The 14922-nt window shown below is 42.6% G+C and overlaps 1 protein-coding gene across 3 annotated transcripts in view; it reads right to left on the bottom strand.

Moving 5' to 3' along the window:
- Positions 1-5988: 5988 nt before the first annotated feature.
- CMYA5 (cardiomyopathy associated 5) overlaps positions 5989-14922 on the bottom strand; it is a 92900-nt gene continuing 83966 nt past the window's right edge. For all 3 annotated transcript variants that reach the window (XR_016020647.1, XM_074328794.2, XM_019728192.3), the window contains 3 exons: positions 13985-14084; positions 11361-11534; positions 5989-6853 (listed from right to left, as the gene is read on the bottom strand). Coding sequence is in view for 2 of the 3 variants with exons in the window: in XM_074328794.2 (XP_074184895.2) it covers positions 6607-6853; positions 11361-11534; positions 13985-14084 (521 nt within the window). In the remaining variant the exon portion in view is untranslated. The remainder of the gene's footprint in view (positions 6854-11360; positions 11535-13984; positions 14085-14922) is intronic.

Raw genomic sequence — 14922 nt, 5'->3', positions numbered from 1 at the left:
GCTGCCTCAGGACATCTACACTTGCTGTTCCTTCTGCATGGAATACTCTTCCCCTGCAGATATCCAATCTTTATTATCTTACTCTGATTTAGTTTTCTTCCTAGCTTTTATTCCCCATGCATATGTTTATTGTCTGTCTTCCTCCATTAAATATAAGCTTCTTGACAGCAGGGATTGTGTCTGATTTGATGACGGCCATCTCCCCAGCGCCTAGAAGAGTGACCAGTCCATAGTAAATACTCAGTAAATACATACTGAATGAATGATTTGTATTTCATCTTCCCCATTTTCCTAATTATTTTACCCACTGCTTCTGAAGTTATAAAATCCTCAAATGACATGCTCACTCTAGTCAGGGGTCATTCTCCCTGAAGTGCCTGCCTGGCATGCAGCAAATTTCTCTGTGATGCTGGGAGCTCCAGTGAGGCTGAGAAAGGATTTTCAATCATTAGCTGGTTCTACAGAAATCCACTACAGGGAAGGTACTAAGGGGATTCTGCAAGCATTCAGAGGGGAGAGGAGTGTTCTTTGTTATAGGGAATTGCTTTAGTAGGCCTTTTACTTCTACAAAGAGAGGCCTAGAGCCTGGGCAGAATAGAAGAGGCTGAGCTGGGAGGGCAAAAATGTGCTCTTATTCTGTTAGAAGTCTGTATCAGTAAGAGAGGTTTTTATATATCAACGTTTTCTAGTTCCTCTGCCTGATTTTTTTTGGGGGAAAAATGAACAAAGTTTAAGTAGAGGCCAGAAACTTAAAGAATAAAGCAGAATGGAGAGGTTAGTCTGTCGAATGTGGCAGGGAGACTGGGCTGAAGAAAAGATCACAGGGGACTCGTAGCAATGCTGGATGTTTCACATTCAGTGTTTTTTTGTTTCAGGTTCTATGAACCTGAATTAACCCCAACTTTTCAACAAAAGCTGTGTTAACCACTGCCAAGGTCAGCCTTGGTTTCGCACCGCCTTAGGGAGTGAAAGGAGCATTGTATTTTGGGATGATGGACCTAGGGAAGCGTGAAGAAGTAGGGGTGAGCGGGCCAGAGGTGAGGGAGGAGAATTCGGAGCAGGAGGTCAGAGATGTCCACCAGGAGAATGTAAGCGTCGACAGAAATTCTTGGAAATTTGGGATCAAAAACAGAATTTTTTGCAATCAATATATCAGTATTTGGATAGAAAAGGAAAAAGGACTCCGAAAGAATGGAGGATTGAGGGACTTTGGGATCACTCCGCATCACAGAACTCAGATCGGAATCTCAGTGGTTTCTAGTTTTCAAACCTTTATTTAACCATAGAAACAACCCAATGTTTAAAACAGATAAACAAAGTGGGATGTGTTTTGATCTGAATCTATCCCACTTGGCTTTCCCATTTGATCCCACTTTGGCGCTCAGGCACCTCTGTGGAATCCCAGTATCCCAGTAGCACAGTTTAAAAACCATGGATCTAGAACCCAAAGCAAGAATCTGCTCTTTCATATTCCAGACAGTTGATCATTCAGCCTGACTTTGAATGTTCATTACCTGCTAAGCAACATGTCTCCGAGCCCACTGTCACTGCTGGGATGCTCTTCCTTCTCTTGAGCTGAATTCCTCATCCCTGGGACTTCTACCTACTGGTCCTGGTGGAAAAAAACAAAATTAGCCCAATTTCTTCCACATGACAGCTCTTCAAATCTTTGAAGACGTCTTATAGGCTTCCCTAAGTGTCTTTGTTCCAAGTTAAGCGTTCTTCATCCTCCAACGATTCTCCAGCTTCTCTTACAGTTCATATGCTATTTAGAAATCTGAAACTACTGATATCATTTGGAAAAAAACAAAAAAACCAAGCTCAGCATTGAAAGGGAGTTCATTTAAGACCAAAACAAGTTTACGTAAAAGAGGGGCACAACCACGTCCACTTTGAGGGTAGCAAAGGAAAATGAGAGGTATTGATCTCCGATGCTGAAACCAACCCAGGAAATGTGTCCTCTCCTGAGCACTACGTAGGGGCTGGACATCAGGTCGAATTTCATTTAGCTGAGGGATGTCCCTGCGATCACTCCTTAGCAGTAACCAAATCAGGGATACGAGAGGATGGATGACTATGACCAGCAAAGGCACTCAGTTCTTACTATTATTCCTAAAACATCCCCCAGCAGCTGAGTTCAAGAATGCAGGACAGTTGTGCCTAGCATGGGGTCATTTCTGCAGGTCTTAACATGCATATCCTGAGAGCTACTGACCCCTGCCCAATGCCACAGAATCTATGAACTAAAAATAAGTCTGAAACCATGGATCCATTAATTGTTTTGAAGCAGGATTATCAGTCTGTGAGTAACGTTTAGTAATAATCATTGGATTTATGATTTGCACTGGTTTGGGGGAGCCTGTGAGAGGCAGGGATATGAGTTTCAAAGGTTAGGGCTAGTTGCATCGCTGGAAAGTACCTATGTGACCAGCTCACTATGACAGCCCCACCACCCCCACTACCAGAAACAGAACTTGGCTTCCTGTTACCAAGGAGTTCCACACTGGGTGGTTTGAGGCCTGGACACAATGTGCAGACTGTGCAGCCCAACGGTGGAAGGACAAACAAGCCTGCACTTGTGGTATCAGGATCTCTTTCAATACCTACCTTCCTCTCTGTGGCTGCACTGTGTCCTTTGCTGGTGATGAAGCTCTTCCATGTGTATAAACTGTTTGAGTTCTGTACTTTCAGCACTTGAACACTCGAAATAATTAATGGGTAATTAGCACAGTAAGAATGAGAAGGGACTTGAGATACAAGCCACTGAGGCCTGAAGGATGCTTCTGATGGGAGGATGTTAGTATTTGGTGCTTAAAGCACACAGTTTTATAAGCGGGTGCGATGAAGTGCGATAACCTGTTAGATGTGATGGGAGCACTTCCAGAAAAACAACAGGGACATGTTCTGGTTTGTCCCAATAGAAAAATATTTCTACCTTTGACACAGAATATATCCACCGAGGGATGCCCGCGTGTACGCTACCAGGTAGAGAAGGACCACAGTGGTAATTCTCAGTTCTTTTTTTTTTCCCCCACAGACTCCTTTATTTTTCCTTTGTATCTCCTAGTAGAAGCATTGTGGTTTCGTGTGTGAAAATCCTTTCTCCACAAAAAGAATGTTACAGACTCTTTTGAATCCTAATTAAGGTCATTGGTATTGAAGAAAATATCAAAGGTAATTTCACGACAGCATCAATAGCAAAATAGAGGCTTGGGAAAGAAGCCAGTTCAGAAAGGAAATACCAGGGGTGCCAAAATAATATATACAAGTGGACACTTTGGTCAACGTTGTTCAAGCAGTAGTTCGCCATAATCAGAAGTGTCTGGACGCTGATGGTAACCACTTTGAGCACCTCTTGTAATTGCAGAAGTGAAACGTGACTTGTATTCATCTTTTGTTATCGGTATATATTATTACAACTTTAATAGTTTTCCTTTCTTAAAATGTATATCTATATATCTATATATAGATATAGATATATAGATATATTTTTGGCACCCTCTATATATGTATATGTGCATGTAAGAGTGTACATATACACACATGTAATTTTCACACACTAATATATGTGGAAAAAATGATCTGTGATACAAAATGAAACAAAATATAATGATTTTATTCTCTTAGCTCAGGATTTGAGCTCTGTCTAAATCCACACTCTGCCACCTGCCGGCTGTGACTGGGGACAAGTTATTTAACTGCTCTGAGACTGGTTTCCTCATCTATAAAATAACAATTTTTACTGTGCAAGGTACTCAGGAAGATTAAAAGAGATAATGCATGTGCCATACATGTTATTAAACTAATAAACACGACTGACAGATTTCCAGAGGAGCAATTTTGACCAGAATTTGTTGACTTCCTTTCTTCTCTCTGAGAGTCTGTGTTATGTAAAGAGAATGGACAAGAAGAAAGAACAAGAAGAAGGGCCGAGGAAGAAAGAATTGCTTGAGAATGAGGGGGAATAGCATTAACTTCCTTCTACCTGTCTGCACTGGAGTACTCCCTTAGGAGCCAACCAGGAAACCTCCTATCAGTCAACAGACATAGGCAACTAAACCAAGGATCTCCAGACCCCAGGGTCTTACCTTCCACCATCCACTTGCCATGGAGTCAGAGACAGCAGGGCATTCACCCGGGACGTGGTAGAGGTCGGCCTTAGAGGATCTCTGGAGTCCCTTGTCAGGATATTGTTTTTCTTTAAATTAAAGTTTATTGGGGTGACAATTGTTAGTAAAGTTACATAGGTTTCAGGTGTACAATTCTGTATTACATCATCTGTATATCGTATTGTATGTTCACTACCCAGAGTCAGTTCTCTTTCCATCACCATATATTAGACCCCGTTTACCCTCCTTCCCGCCAACCCCCAAACTATTGTCTATGTCTATGAGTTTTTGTTCTTTCAGGTGTTTGTCTTGTTCTTTTGTTGTTTTTGGTTTATATATCACATATCAGTGAAATCATATGGTTCTCTACTTTTTCTGTCTGACTTATTTCGCTTAGTATTATAATCTCAAGATCCATCCATGTTGTCACAAACGGTCCTATTTCATCTTTTAGGATATTTTATAAACTACAAAATGTTGTGCCCTTTCATGGGCTTATTTAATCTGATGTTTACAATTATTCTGAGAAAAAGTTGTAACTAAAGAATCTGAGTGTTCAAAACCATTACCTAGCAAGGGCTGAGTCAAGACTCCAATCTGATCATACTCATTACAGTGTGACACCAGAGCTCCTTCCAACTTGATGGCAGATGTTGCTGGTACTATGCCGTTTACCCCAGCTCACTCGACTGCACCAGCAGCTGCATTAGACAGTTGTTAGCATGCTGACAAGTCCTATGTCAGGCACCTATATATCTCATTTCCTTGGAAGGCTTTCTTGGGACTATGGAAGCTTGCAAAGAATGCAACTTGGAAAGATGGGAGATACAAATTTAATGTGCCCTGGGGCAATGCTCAACCAATAAGGTTGGACAGGGGTGCGTCAATGCCAGCCTCTGGTTTCCAAAGGTGCCCCCAGCACAATGAGCCCCAGGTACTCACAGTGGTGATAATTACTCATAAAACTTGTCCTTTTCTGTCTCTTCCCCATTGCCATCTCACTTTCCCCATTTCCTCATGTGTACTTCCCAGAATTACTTCCTACGTAAACAACCAGCACTAAGTCCTTATCTCGAGGTCTACTTTTGGAGGAACCCAAACGGAGACAAATTCTAAAATTCATGTGGCTGCTGCTGCTGTTGTTATTGTTTTTAATTACACCACATTTACACACACACACACACACACACACACACACACACACACACACACAAAGTAATAATGACCATAGGTTGCTGATCACTCAGAACCTGGTAATATTTTTATGGCTTGAAAAAAGTGTAGATAACATTTTTGACAAAGCAGCAAGTTATTCCTCCTATTTCACTAAGTATCCATCTTGCCAGCAGCTGCTCTAATTTAAAAGCAAGGTCATGATGGCTTTGAAGGGGCTCCATTAATGCAGCTACAGATCCAGTTTGGATTTTCTAGCTACTGAGCAATAGATTTTAGAATATATCCCAAAAGTAGGATATTATTTCTCGATTCAAGAAAATAGATAACTGAATTCATAATGTTAAAATCTATAAATATGATCCAAGTAGTTATATTATAGAAAATAAGAGCAATCATCTCAATATGCATTCTAGATTTATCAACTTTAGTACACATACTTTAGGAAGATTTTGAGAGATTTCAATATAATATCAAAAAGTGACCAACCACTTTATTTCAACAAAAGGAGATTTCCAGCTTCCAGCAGTTGACTGTCATTATGGGCTGAAAGTGTTTAGCCTTTAAAACACATTTGTGTAAAATTCTTACATGAAAATTCGTAGTAGCACGATGCACTGAAGTGTGATAGTTATTTCCTCTGCAGTTTGTCCTGGTCCAGAGATGCCAGACTAGTAAGGTACAGATAATAAGCTCACATAACATGTTTTGTTTTATAGACTCTAACCATTTATTTAACAAACTGGTAGTTTCTAATATCTAGCACTTTACTACATTTACAATTTCAGGGAAAAAAGACCCATGTTCTACAGCATATATTACAAAAGAGTTCATTATCAACTTAGGATAGTTAACACACTTTCTCTAATGATTAGGATTCATCATCCTTTAGTGAATGAAGCAAGGTCACATTTTTCTTGTGGAAAAAGTCTGTGTTTGTCAGAGGGGATGTATCACTAGCACAATCTTCTCTCTTCACTCAGACCTGTCCATCCAAGACTTTCTTTTACCAATAAAACTGGTGGAAGTCCATTTCTCTATTTTGGTTCCCAAGTCAGGTACAAATCCTTTGAATTTCGGGAAGAACTCAAACATATATACCCCAAAGGGTGGAGGTTGTTTTCTCCATCTTCTTTACTCACACGCTGCCCTCGAAAGACAAGATTTCCTCGGTGGCTGTGCTCACGTGCTGACCACGGTGCACGTAGCTGTCATTCATGCAGATGTGTGGGAGACATTTTGCACAATGTATAGCACCCAAAGGAAGGAACAACAGACGCCCAAACTTCAGATCATTGCTCTTTCAAACTCTGAAAGCGCAGGATCACTTGTGCCTCGTAGAATCTGGGGGCTCTATCCCCAGGTGTAAAGTACATTTGCCAGGTTTCTCCAGGGCAAAGGCTGGGTGAACGCTCTCATTAAACCTGTGCCTGACGATAAAGAGCAACTGTCCGCTTTCAGCGTTTATAAATAGAAGCCTCTGGTTGCTATAGTCCAGCAGGATGCCCACTCGGGCAGGACGCTCAGTCACATGAACATCACTCACGATGCCACTGTAGAAAAATGTGTATCTGAAATGAAACAGAATGGGAAACTAAAAACTCGGGGAATCTTGCAGGACCATGATAAAGAAGATCACGTGGAGATAACCAGTTTTTCAGTTATTAACTTCAATGCAGAACAATGAGTTGCAATAGTTTTGACCCAAATACTTTAACCAGATCTTCTCTAGATGCTAAAATGCATAGCTTATCCCCAAAAATGAGCATTTTTAGTAATTTTGCTCCTTCTACATTAGGAAGCAATCCCAGAATAACCAACTGATGCCCCCCTTGTGACTTTTTTCAACATTCTAATTCTTTCCCAGCTGCCCACATGTTTTAACTGCCACATTCATGGTGTGTCATTCCTTTGAACAAAACTCCTTTGAGGCCGCTATGTATTTTTAAAAGTACTGCAGGCTTGCCTGCCATAAGATGCTTTAATTTTACAGTTTAAACATTTATAATAACTTACATAAGGGCCTTTATGATGTTTAAGACATATTTTATTATTTTTGCCCAACTGTAGCCTTTGTGTAAGCTCCCTCCTACCCCGAACCAACTTTCCTTTTCATCTTCTAAATGTTTTTGCAGCCTTGCAGCTAAATGGGTTGGTTGGCTTTGATTTATCTTTTCAATTCAAATAAATTTAATTCAACAAGTATTCATCGGGCATATCTGTGTGGCCAGCACTTTACTAGGCCCCCTGGGGGACAGGAGGGACCAGAATGTACTGTCCTTGGACCCCAGGAAGCCATACTCTACTGAACAGAAAGGAAAAAAATTGTTGATGGCTTAAACACGGCTAGAGCTGAGACTCCAGCTCAGGGAACAAATTGGTAAAGTGTTTACTAAACACATTTAATGTGCCTGTTTCGGTTGTGAGAGGAAAGATTCAAGGCCAGTCTGGGATGGAAAAACTGCTCAACAGGAGAAACTAAATTGCTCTGTGTAAAAAAAGAACACAAGGTAGGCGTCTTCTCCTGGTAGTATGAGAAACAGAAGGTGGGGCCATGAAAGCAGACGAAGGAAAGAAATGAGAGACAGGAGAGAAGAGAGATGCAGAATGTGGCTCTAGGAGGTCTGAGGGGTGGGATAGGCACGAGGGCAGACTCAGGTCCTAGAATCTGGTAAGTGACTCTGGTATGGAGAAGGCCAAGGACCATTAAAACCTGTGATGTCTCTCTTAAAGGCCCAGGAACTGGAGTGCAGGTGGATTTAGGAAATGGCAATTTGGCAACTTCATGGCAGAAAGAAGCACATGTGAAAAGGCAGAGGTCCGTGGGAATGGGAAGATAAGCAAGACTTGTGCTGTGATAAAGGACCTTGGCAATGCCTCGCTAATGAGAGCTATGACAGACTATTACGAAGTTCTGGAACCTGCAGAGCAGACAAAGATTGCAGGTGGCAGTGATGGGGAGCAGCAGTGTAGGCTGGGGCTCTTACAAAAGGCTTGGGGAGCAGACGGGCTCACACTCAGACAAAAGGAACGGTCAGGGTGGAGAGGTGGAAGAGAGGGAGAAGGAGATCCAAGCAGGGGGGGCAGCAGAAGCAATGATGAGGTGGCAGAATAAGCCTATGTGTCATGCAGAACAATCCTATGTGCCTGGCAGGTTTGGAGGGGACATGTGAATGATCTGGAGGAAATGTATGGATAGGTAAGTCAGGGACCAGGAACTAGATCCATCCTTTTCAATACAGTAACCGCTAGCCACACGTGGCCACTTACAATTAATTAAAATTAAATAAAATTTAAAATCTAGTTCTTCAGTCCTACTAATCATACTTCAAGTGATCAAGAACCACATGTGACACCATATATTTTATTTTTGCAGAATGTCTATTATACAGCACTGACCTAGAGGGTTTGAATGCTCAAATGAGCCACACCCCCACCCAAATGAGCCACACCCCCACCCAAATGAGCCACACCCCCACCCAAATGAGCCACACCCCCGCCCAAATGAGTCGCACCCCTACCCCTGCATGGAAGGCTCCTGGTGCCCCCAGGCCCAGCCCGGTCAGTCAGTCCCTCCCCACCATGGAGGCCAAGGATGGACAGACATTCCTTGAAGCCTTGGCTCTACCAGTATCGCAGAGCCTGGAATGAATCTTCCCTGCCCTGCTTTGGCCTCCATTTCCCCCTGAGCACATTAATTTCTTCTCCAACTTGAACTCTGGCATGAAACCAAGCCTGTCTGCCTGACTCCCTGCCCAGCTGCTGCCTGTTCCCCCTTGGGACTGCTGGTTCCCATTCAAACAAGGATCATCCAGAAGCCTGACTCTAGACACTTGTGGGACCCTGATACTGCCTGTGCTAGGGCCCCCCACCCTGAGCTGGACCCACCCCTGTGAATCTCACTGCTGGCCCAGACTGAGAGACCCCTTTTACACTCTGGCAGCTACTCCCCTCAAGGCTCCTTAGCACTCAGCCTGGTCGGTCACATTTCTTTCTGACTTCCCCTCTTCACGGGGATCCCACCTATGTTCTGCTACCCCTATAGATGTTTGTGGACTTTTGAGCAGAAAAGGATGGGATATGATGAAAATGATTAGAAATAGTTGCCAGTTGTGACACATAGGGTAGCTTGGAATGGGTGGAGACTAGAAAAATGTTACAGGCAGGGTGTCTGGGGATGATGAAACTGGTCAAGGAGGAGTGGACGCCTTTCACTAGGGTGGTCAGGTTAGGAATGGACAGGAAGAAATCCAGTTGGTTCTTTCTCCTCAGACTCTCTTCATTCCTCCTTTCCAATTGTGACATCTTCAAGCTTGGATTTTATGCAAATAGAATCAAGAGTAATACTGCTTGGTTTAAAATCATAATGCCAGAAAAAGTGAAAAACATAGGAGGGTCTGCTATAGCAGTTCTCAGTATCCTACAGGTCAGGGGTGACTCTTCCTCCCTGAACTTGCTGACCCTACCCTGGGCCTGAAAGAGCTGAAGACCAAAGTTGTTGAAACTGTTGAACAAAACCTACAATTCTGTTTTCTAGAAATGTGTTACCGGAGGCTGGCCTTCGATTTGTCTTCTTAAGGATTCAAGTATCTAAGGAAATTTTCATGAAATCAATCAATACACAGTTTCAGTTCTAAATCTACTGATTATAAACTCCAGGTTTGAGTGATTTTCAACTCTGGGCAGGGGCTGTGTCCTTAAGCGTTGCACAGCGCTGAACATCAATTAATCATAATTGCTCTGACTTGATGCCATGTGACTTTAAATAGCTCTTGGAGACAGTGGCCTTATGAACCATGTCAGAGAGTCAAACTGTCAAGCAGGATGCAGGGAGAAGTGTGCACCCGAGATGTACAAAATCTCAATCTGTGGGCCTTTCTCTGAGAGTTTGTAAGCATTGGAGGCTTCCTTTTTAAAGCATTACAAATTGGCTGCTTTCATGTCTCACGTTGTATGATACTTTACGATTCCAAAGCTCTTCCCTGTGCCTGATTTCACATGATCCTTATAACCCTAAACAGTAGCAGACTGGCCATCACTACCATCACTGATAAAATGATGGATGGATGGATAGATAGATAGATAGATAGATAGATGATAGATGAGGCATATCAGGTATGCCCAAAGGGTTAACCCACTTCTGGTGAGCAGCCAATAGGAGGATGGAGCCAGGACTAAAGTCAGGTTTCTGGTTCCCAGTCCAGTGCTTTTTTAATAGGCTGTCCCGTGAGCATAAATAGATCATAATGATTCTCTGAGAGTAACACAGGTTAATAGCTTTTTCATATCAACCAGCTAAACCCTACTAATAATACAGACCAGAGGTTAGTAAACTTTTTCTGTAATGGGCCAGATACTAAATATCTTAGGCTTTGGGGGCCATTCAGTTTCTGTTGGAACTAGTCAACTCTGCCACTGAAGCAGAAAAGCAGCCATAGACAATATGCAAACAAATGAGCAGGACTGTGTTCCCATAAAACTTTATTTACATAAACAGGCAGTATGTCACATTTGGCCCGGGGGCTATAGTCTGCCAACCCCTGAAATACACTAATGTGGGGAGGGTATTGGGGATCCACTTCTTCCTCAGTCCTGTTGACTCCTTCTCTGTGGAGGGAGCCCTTTTAGCATTATCCTGTGGTCTCTCCCCACTCTGGGGTGAGTTTAGAAGGAAAGCTGGCCATGCATGGCCCGAGAGCCCCTTCCTCTTTCCTCTCTCTTGGTTATGAGCTTCCCAAGGAGACAAATATCCTTCTCTGTTTCTCCAGGGACCAGCTCTGCTTTGCAGGGCAGGGAAGCTGGCCTGGACAAGGCTTTGGGTGGGTATAAGTCTGTCTATTAATAGGGTTCAATATAAAAAACATTCTTGTTCCCGGGAATGAACCACAATCTCTAAATTTTCTTCTTCATTAATCAGAGAAATAGTTTAGTCTCCATATACTTGACTGTCTTGTTTCTTAGTTGGTTCAGAACTCGGGCAGGGAAGGGGGATGCTATTCATTAGACCCTCAGAGAGCTCTGCCTGACATCAATGCATGACATTCTGATGAAGAGGGGAGAGGCAGGGCTCTAGCTTACCTCTGTGGCTCAGAGCAGTGCATGTACCAGGAGGTCTCCCCTTGTCCCAGGGTACCGGCCTGCACAGCGGAGCTGGAGCAAATGCCAAGTCGATAAGCTGGGCAGTCTGTGACGGTGGTTTCCCAGTAATGCTGACCACAGGCAGGCAGCGCCTCACCCAGCACTGATGGGACTCTGTAGGCAAAGTTGATCAGGATTCACCAGCCTTTATCACATCAACATCAACATTCGCACACTTACACACAGTCTAAGTGGAACTCTATCCTTGGAAACTGCTGGAATTTGACTGAAAACATTCGTTGTTCATTGTGCTCCCAACACAGACCTTATTACCACAGAATTCCCTAACCTCTCGATATGCATTTGACACACTTCCACTGCCACATACAACATGCAAGTACCACACATTGCCTCTCTTGAAGGAACAGGGCACCAGGAAATCATTAGAATAATGGCAGGATAAAAAGAAAAGGCTCAACGTCTGCTTTCAAAGAGAGTGAGAAAATACAAGAGAGGCAGGTAGGGCGTTCCAAGAGTACTTGCAAAGATTTCTTCTAAAACTTGCAAAAAACAGCATCTTGAAACCTTTTCTAACCATGAGCTCCAGTGTGTGACTTAACTGGGCACAGACACCAATGAGGAGCTGCTCTTGAACAGCAAGACGCCTGGTGAGCCCAGAGCAGAGCAGAGTGTGGAACTGACCACGTGTGATGAGCATGCTTTGTATAGGCTTGTGGTCAACAGCCTTTGGGACTTGGGCCTCTTTGGATTGTAGTAGGTGCTCCTGAGAGGTTGTTGAAAGGTCTCTTTCTGTTTCACCTGAGCTATTTTTATAACAGGCATTGGGAAATGAACCAAGCGCTTTCAACTGCTGATGGGTAACCGTGTTTGCATGAATTGCTCAATTTTGCTTTGAAGTGGCTGAAACAGCAAGGAAGCATTTTTTATTTAAGCAGTGTTAGTATTCAATTAGCACCTTCTCCCTCTCCCCTTTAACAGATGAGAAAATGATTAATGCAAGGGAATGTGTTTCATTTTCTCATATCTTTACCCAACAACCTCATTTCAAAGAGGTGGCTACTGACAGGCCCTTGCTCTCTGGAGCAAAGCCCACCTGCCTGATACCTAAGAGCTACTTTTTAACAAATAAAGTTCTATATAATAAACAAATAAAGTTCTGTAACATACATTACAGTTATCACCAGTTATTATGTATGAACTCTTACCAACCAACCTATTTCTTTTCTTTCTGATTTTTTGAGAAGTCCAAAAAAGTCAGAAAACCTCAATCTATTCAATCTATTTCTTAAATCTTTTTTTCCCCCTACATTCACTCATTTGTGTATCTTTAGCATCTACCATGTTTCCCCGAAAATAAGACTTAGCAGACCATCAGCTCTAACGCATCTTTTGGAGCAAAAATTAATATAAGACCCAGTATTATATTATATTATATTATATTATATTATATTATATTATATTATATTATATTATATTATATTGTATTATATTAAAGACCCGGTCTTATAGTATATTAAAATAAGACGGTCTTATATTAATTTTTGCTCCAAAAGATGCATTAGAACTGATGGTCCGGCTAGGTCTTATTTTCAGGGAAACAAGGTACGGTGTTCCAGGCCCAATGCTAGATTCTGGGGATTCAAAGATGTGAAGATAGGGCTGCTACTTGAGGATTATTCAAGATCAAGTGGCTGAAAAACGACTCTGCACATGCTCAGACCTTCTCACACATAAGATGAAAGGGTGCCTGGGCCAGAGAAGGCTTGGCCGTTTTTAGGAGAAGGTAACACCTGAGCTGGGCCCGAGACAGGTGAATAACAACCTGATAGGAAAATAGTGCAAGGCATTGTTGGTTGGCTCAGTGCTTTATTGTGAGAGCTTGCTGGCAGCCTACACTGGGCACCTCAGCGTCAATATGTTTTCAAAAGACTTTCACGTATTTTCTTCCATTGGGCCATTTTGACCCTCCAAATAGCCATGAGAGATTGCAAGCAAATTGTAGTCTCCCCACTGTGCCCTCAGCTTCTGGCTCTTCTTTACTTTGATGTTTCTTTTTGTGGGAGCTGGGGCCAGGGGTGAGCAAGAAAGTCTGAAAAGCCTGGAAATCCTACATGTGGTCAAAGCAAGAAACTCAAAAATATGTCACTCTCCTCTATTCCTTTTCAAATGGATGGATGCAAAATCTGGTTTGCTATTGAAAATCATAGAAGAATTAACCTGGATTCTTTTTTTCATTATACCAAACACAATACCTTAAAACAGCCTATGTTTTACACAAACCATCTGTGCTTACATTTCCAAAAAAAATATTGACATTTGCTCCAAGTTCTGAACTATCTTTCACTTTCCCCCTAGTAATGAACCATAACCAAACTGTATGGGTGTGTACACACTTATATTCAATACTACGATCTAGGCATGCTCATTGAACCAAAACGATGCACAGCAAGGCCACCATGAGGGGACACTGCCTCAGGATACTCGATTGTAGAAGCATCTCATACTTTTTGCTTCTATTAGGTTGGTGCAAAAGTAATTGTGGTTTAAAAGGTTAAAAATAATTGCAAAAACCGCACTTACTTTTGCACCAACCAAATACTTACTCCGTCAGCCGTCTTCTCTCAGTGAAGCTGATCACTGTCCCATTTGAGGAAATCTGCAGAGCAGGATGAGCCGTTTCTCTCAGCAAGAGAAATCTGGTTCCTATTGAGGTTGAGAAAATAGGATTAGAACATTGCCACAATGTCAAGTGCTGTCCCTAGGCCAGGTCCCATAGTTCAGGCCTTAGTCTCCCTTTCCCCTGACATCAAAATTCCCCACGCAGGGTTTTCAGATCCACACTGAAAATTTCGTAAGGCGTTAGTGAGTACCAGGGGCTGGTTACTTCCACTGGTGCACCTCCTGTATCAGAGCTCACTCTGCTGTGTGAAGTATGCTCCTTGCATCAGCAGCATCTACGTGCCCCAGAAATTAGTTAAAAACGCAGACTCCCAGGCCCCACCCCAGACCTACTGGCTCAGAATCAGTATTTTAACAAGAGTCTCAGGAGATTCATGTACCCGTTAAGTGTGAAGGTGCACTGGTGTAGCCTAAAGGAGTGGCCGTAAAAGTGGAAGGTGCAGGCACCATGTTGGGAATGTAGGGAAAACATTTCCAGGCAGGCAGCCCTCCTGTCGTCTCTTAATAAATATCAGGCTGTCCCTAACTACATCACCCACGAGGCACATACACAAGTTTTGGCTGCTTAAGCAAATCACTTAAGGTGCCACCCTCCATCTTGTGCCATCTTTGGGTCGAGGATAAAATAATAAAATGATCGCTTTTCCATTCCTCAGTTTTTTTCACAATCATTGAGAACAGCCAAACATTTTTTTGCTGGCATCATCTGGGTATTTACCCTAAAATGTCACTGAACCGTTCTATCACCTCTTGAATTATTCATTCATTCATTCATTCCTTCCTTCATTCATTCATTCAACATTAATTGGCACAAACAATGTGGTAGGCACAAACAAATAAACAGAAGACTAAGACTGGAAGC

This window comes from Rhinolophus sinicus, chromosome 3 (assembly GCF_057876585.1).
Source record: "Rhinolophus sinicus isolate RSI-liver-muscle chromosome 3, RSI-T2T, whole genome shotgun sequence".
NCBI lineage: Eukaryota > Metazoa > Chordata > Mammalia > Chiroptera > Rhinolophidae > Rhinolophus > Rhinolophus sinicus.
Note: the sequence above shows the minus strand (reverse complement) of the source record. Positions and strands in the feature narration are given on the sequence as shown.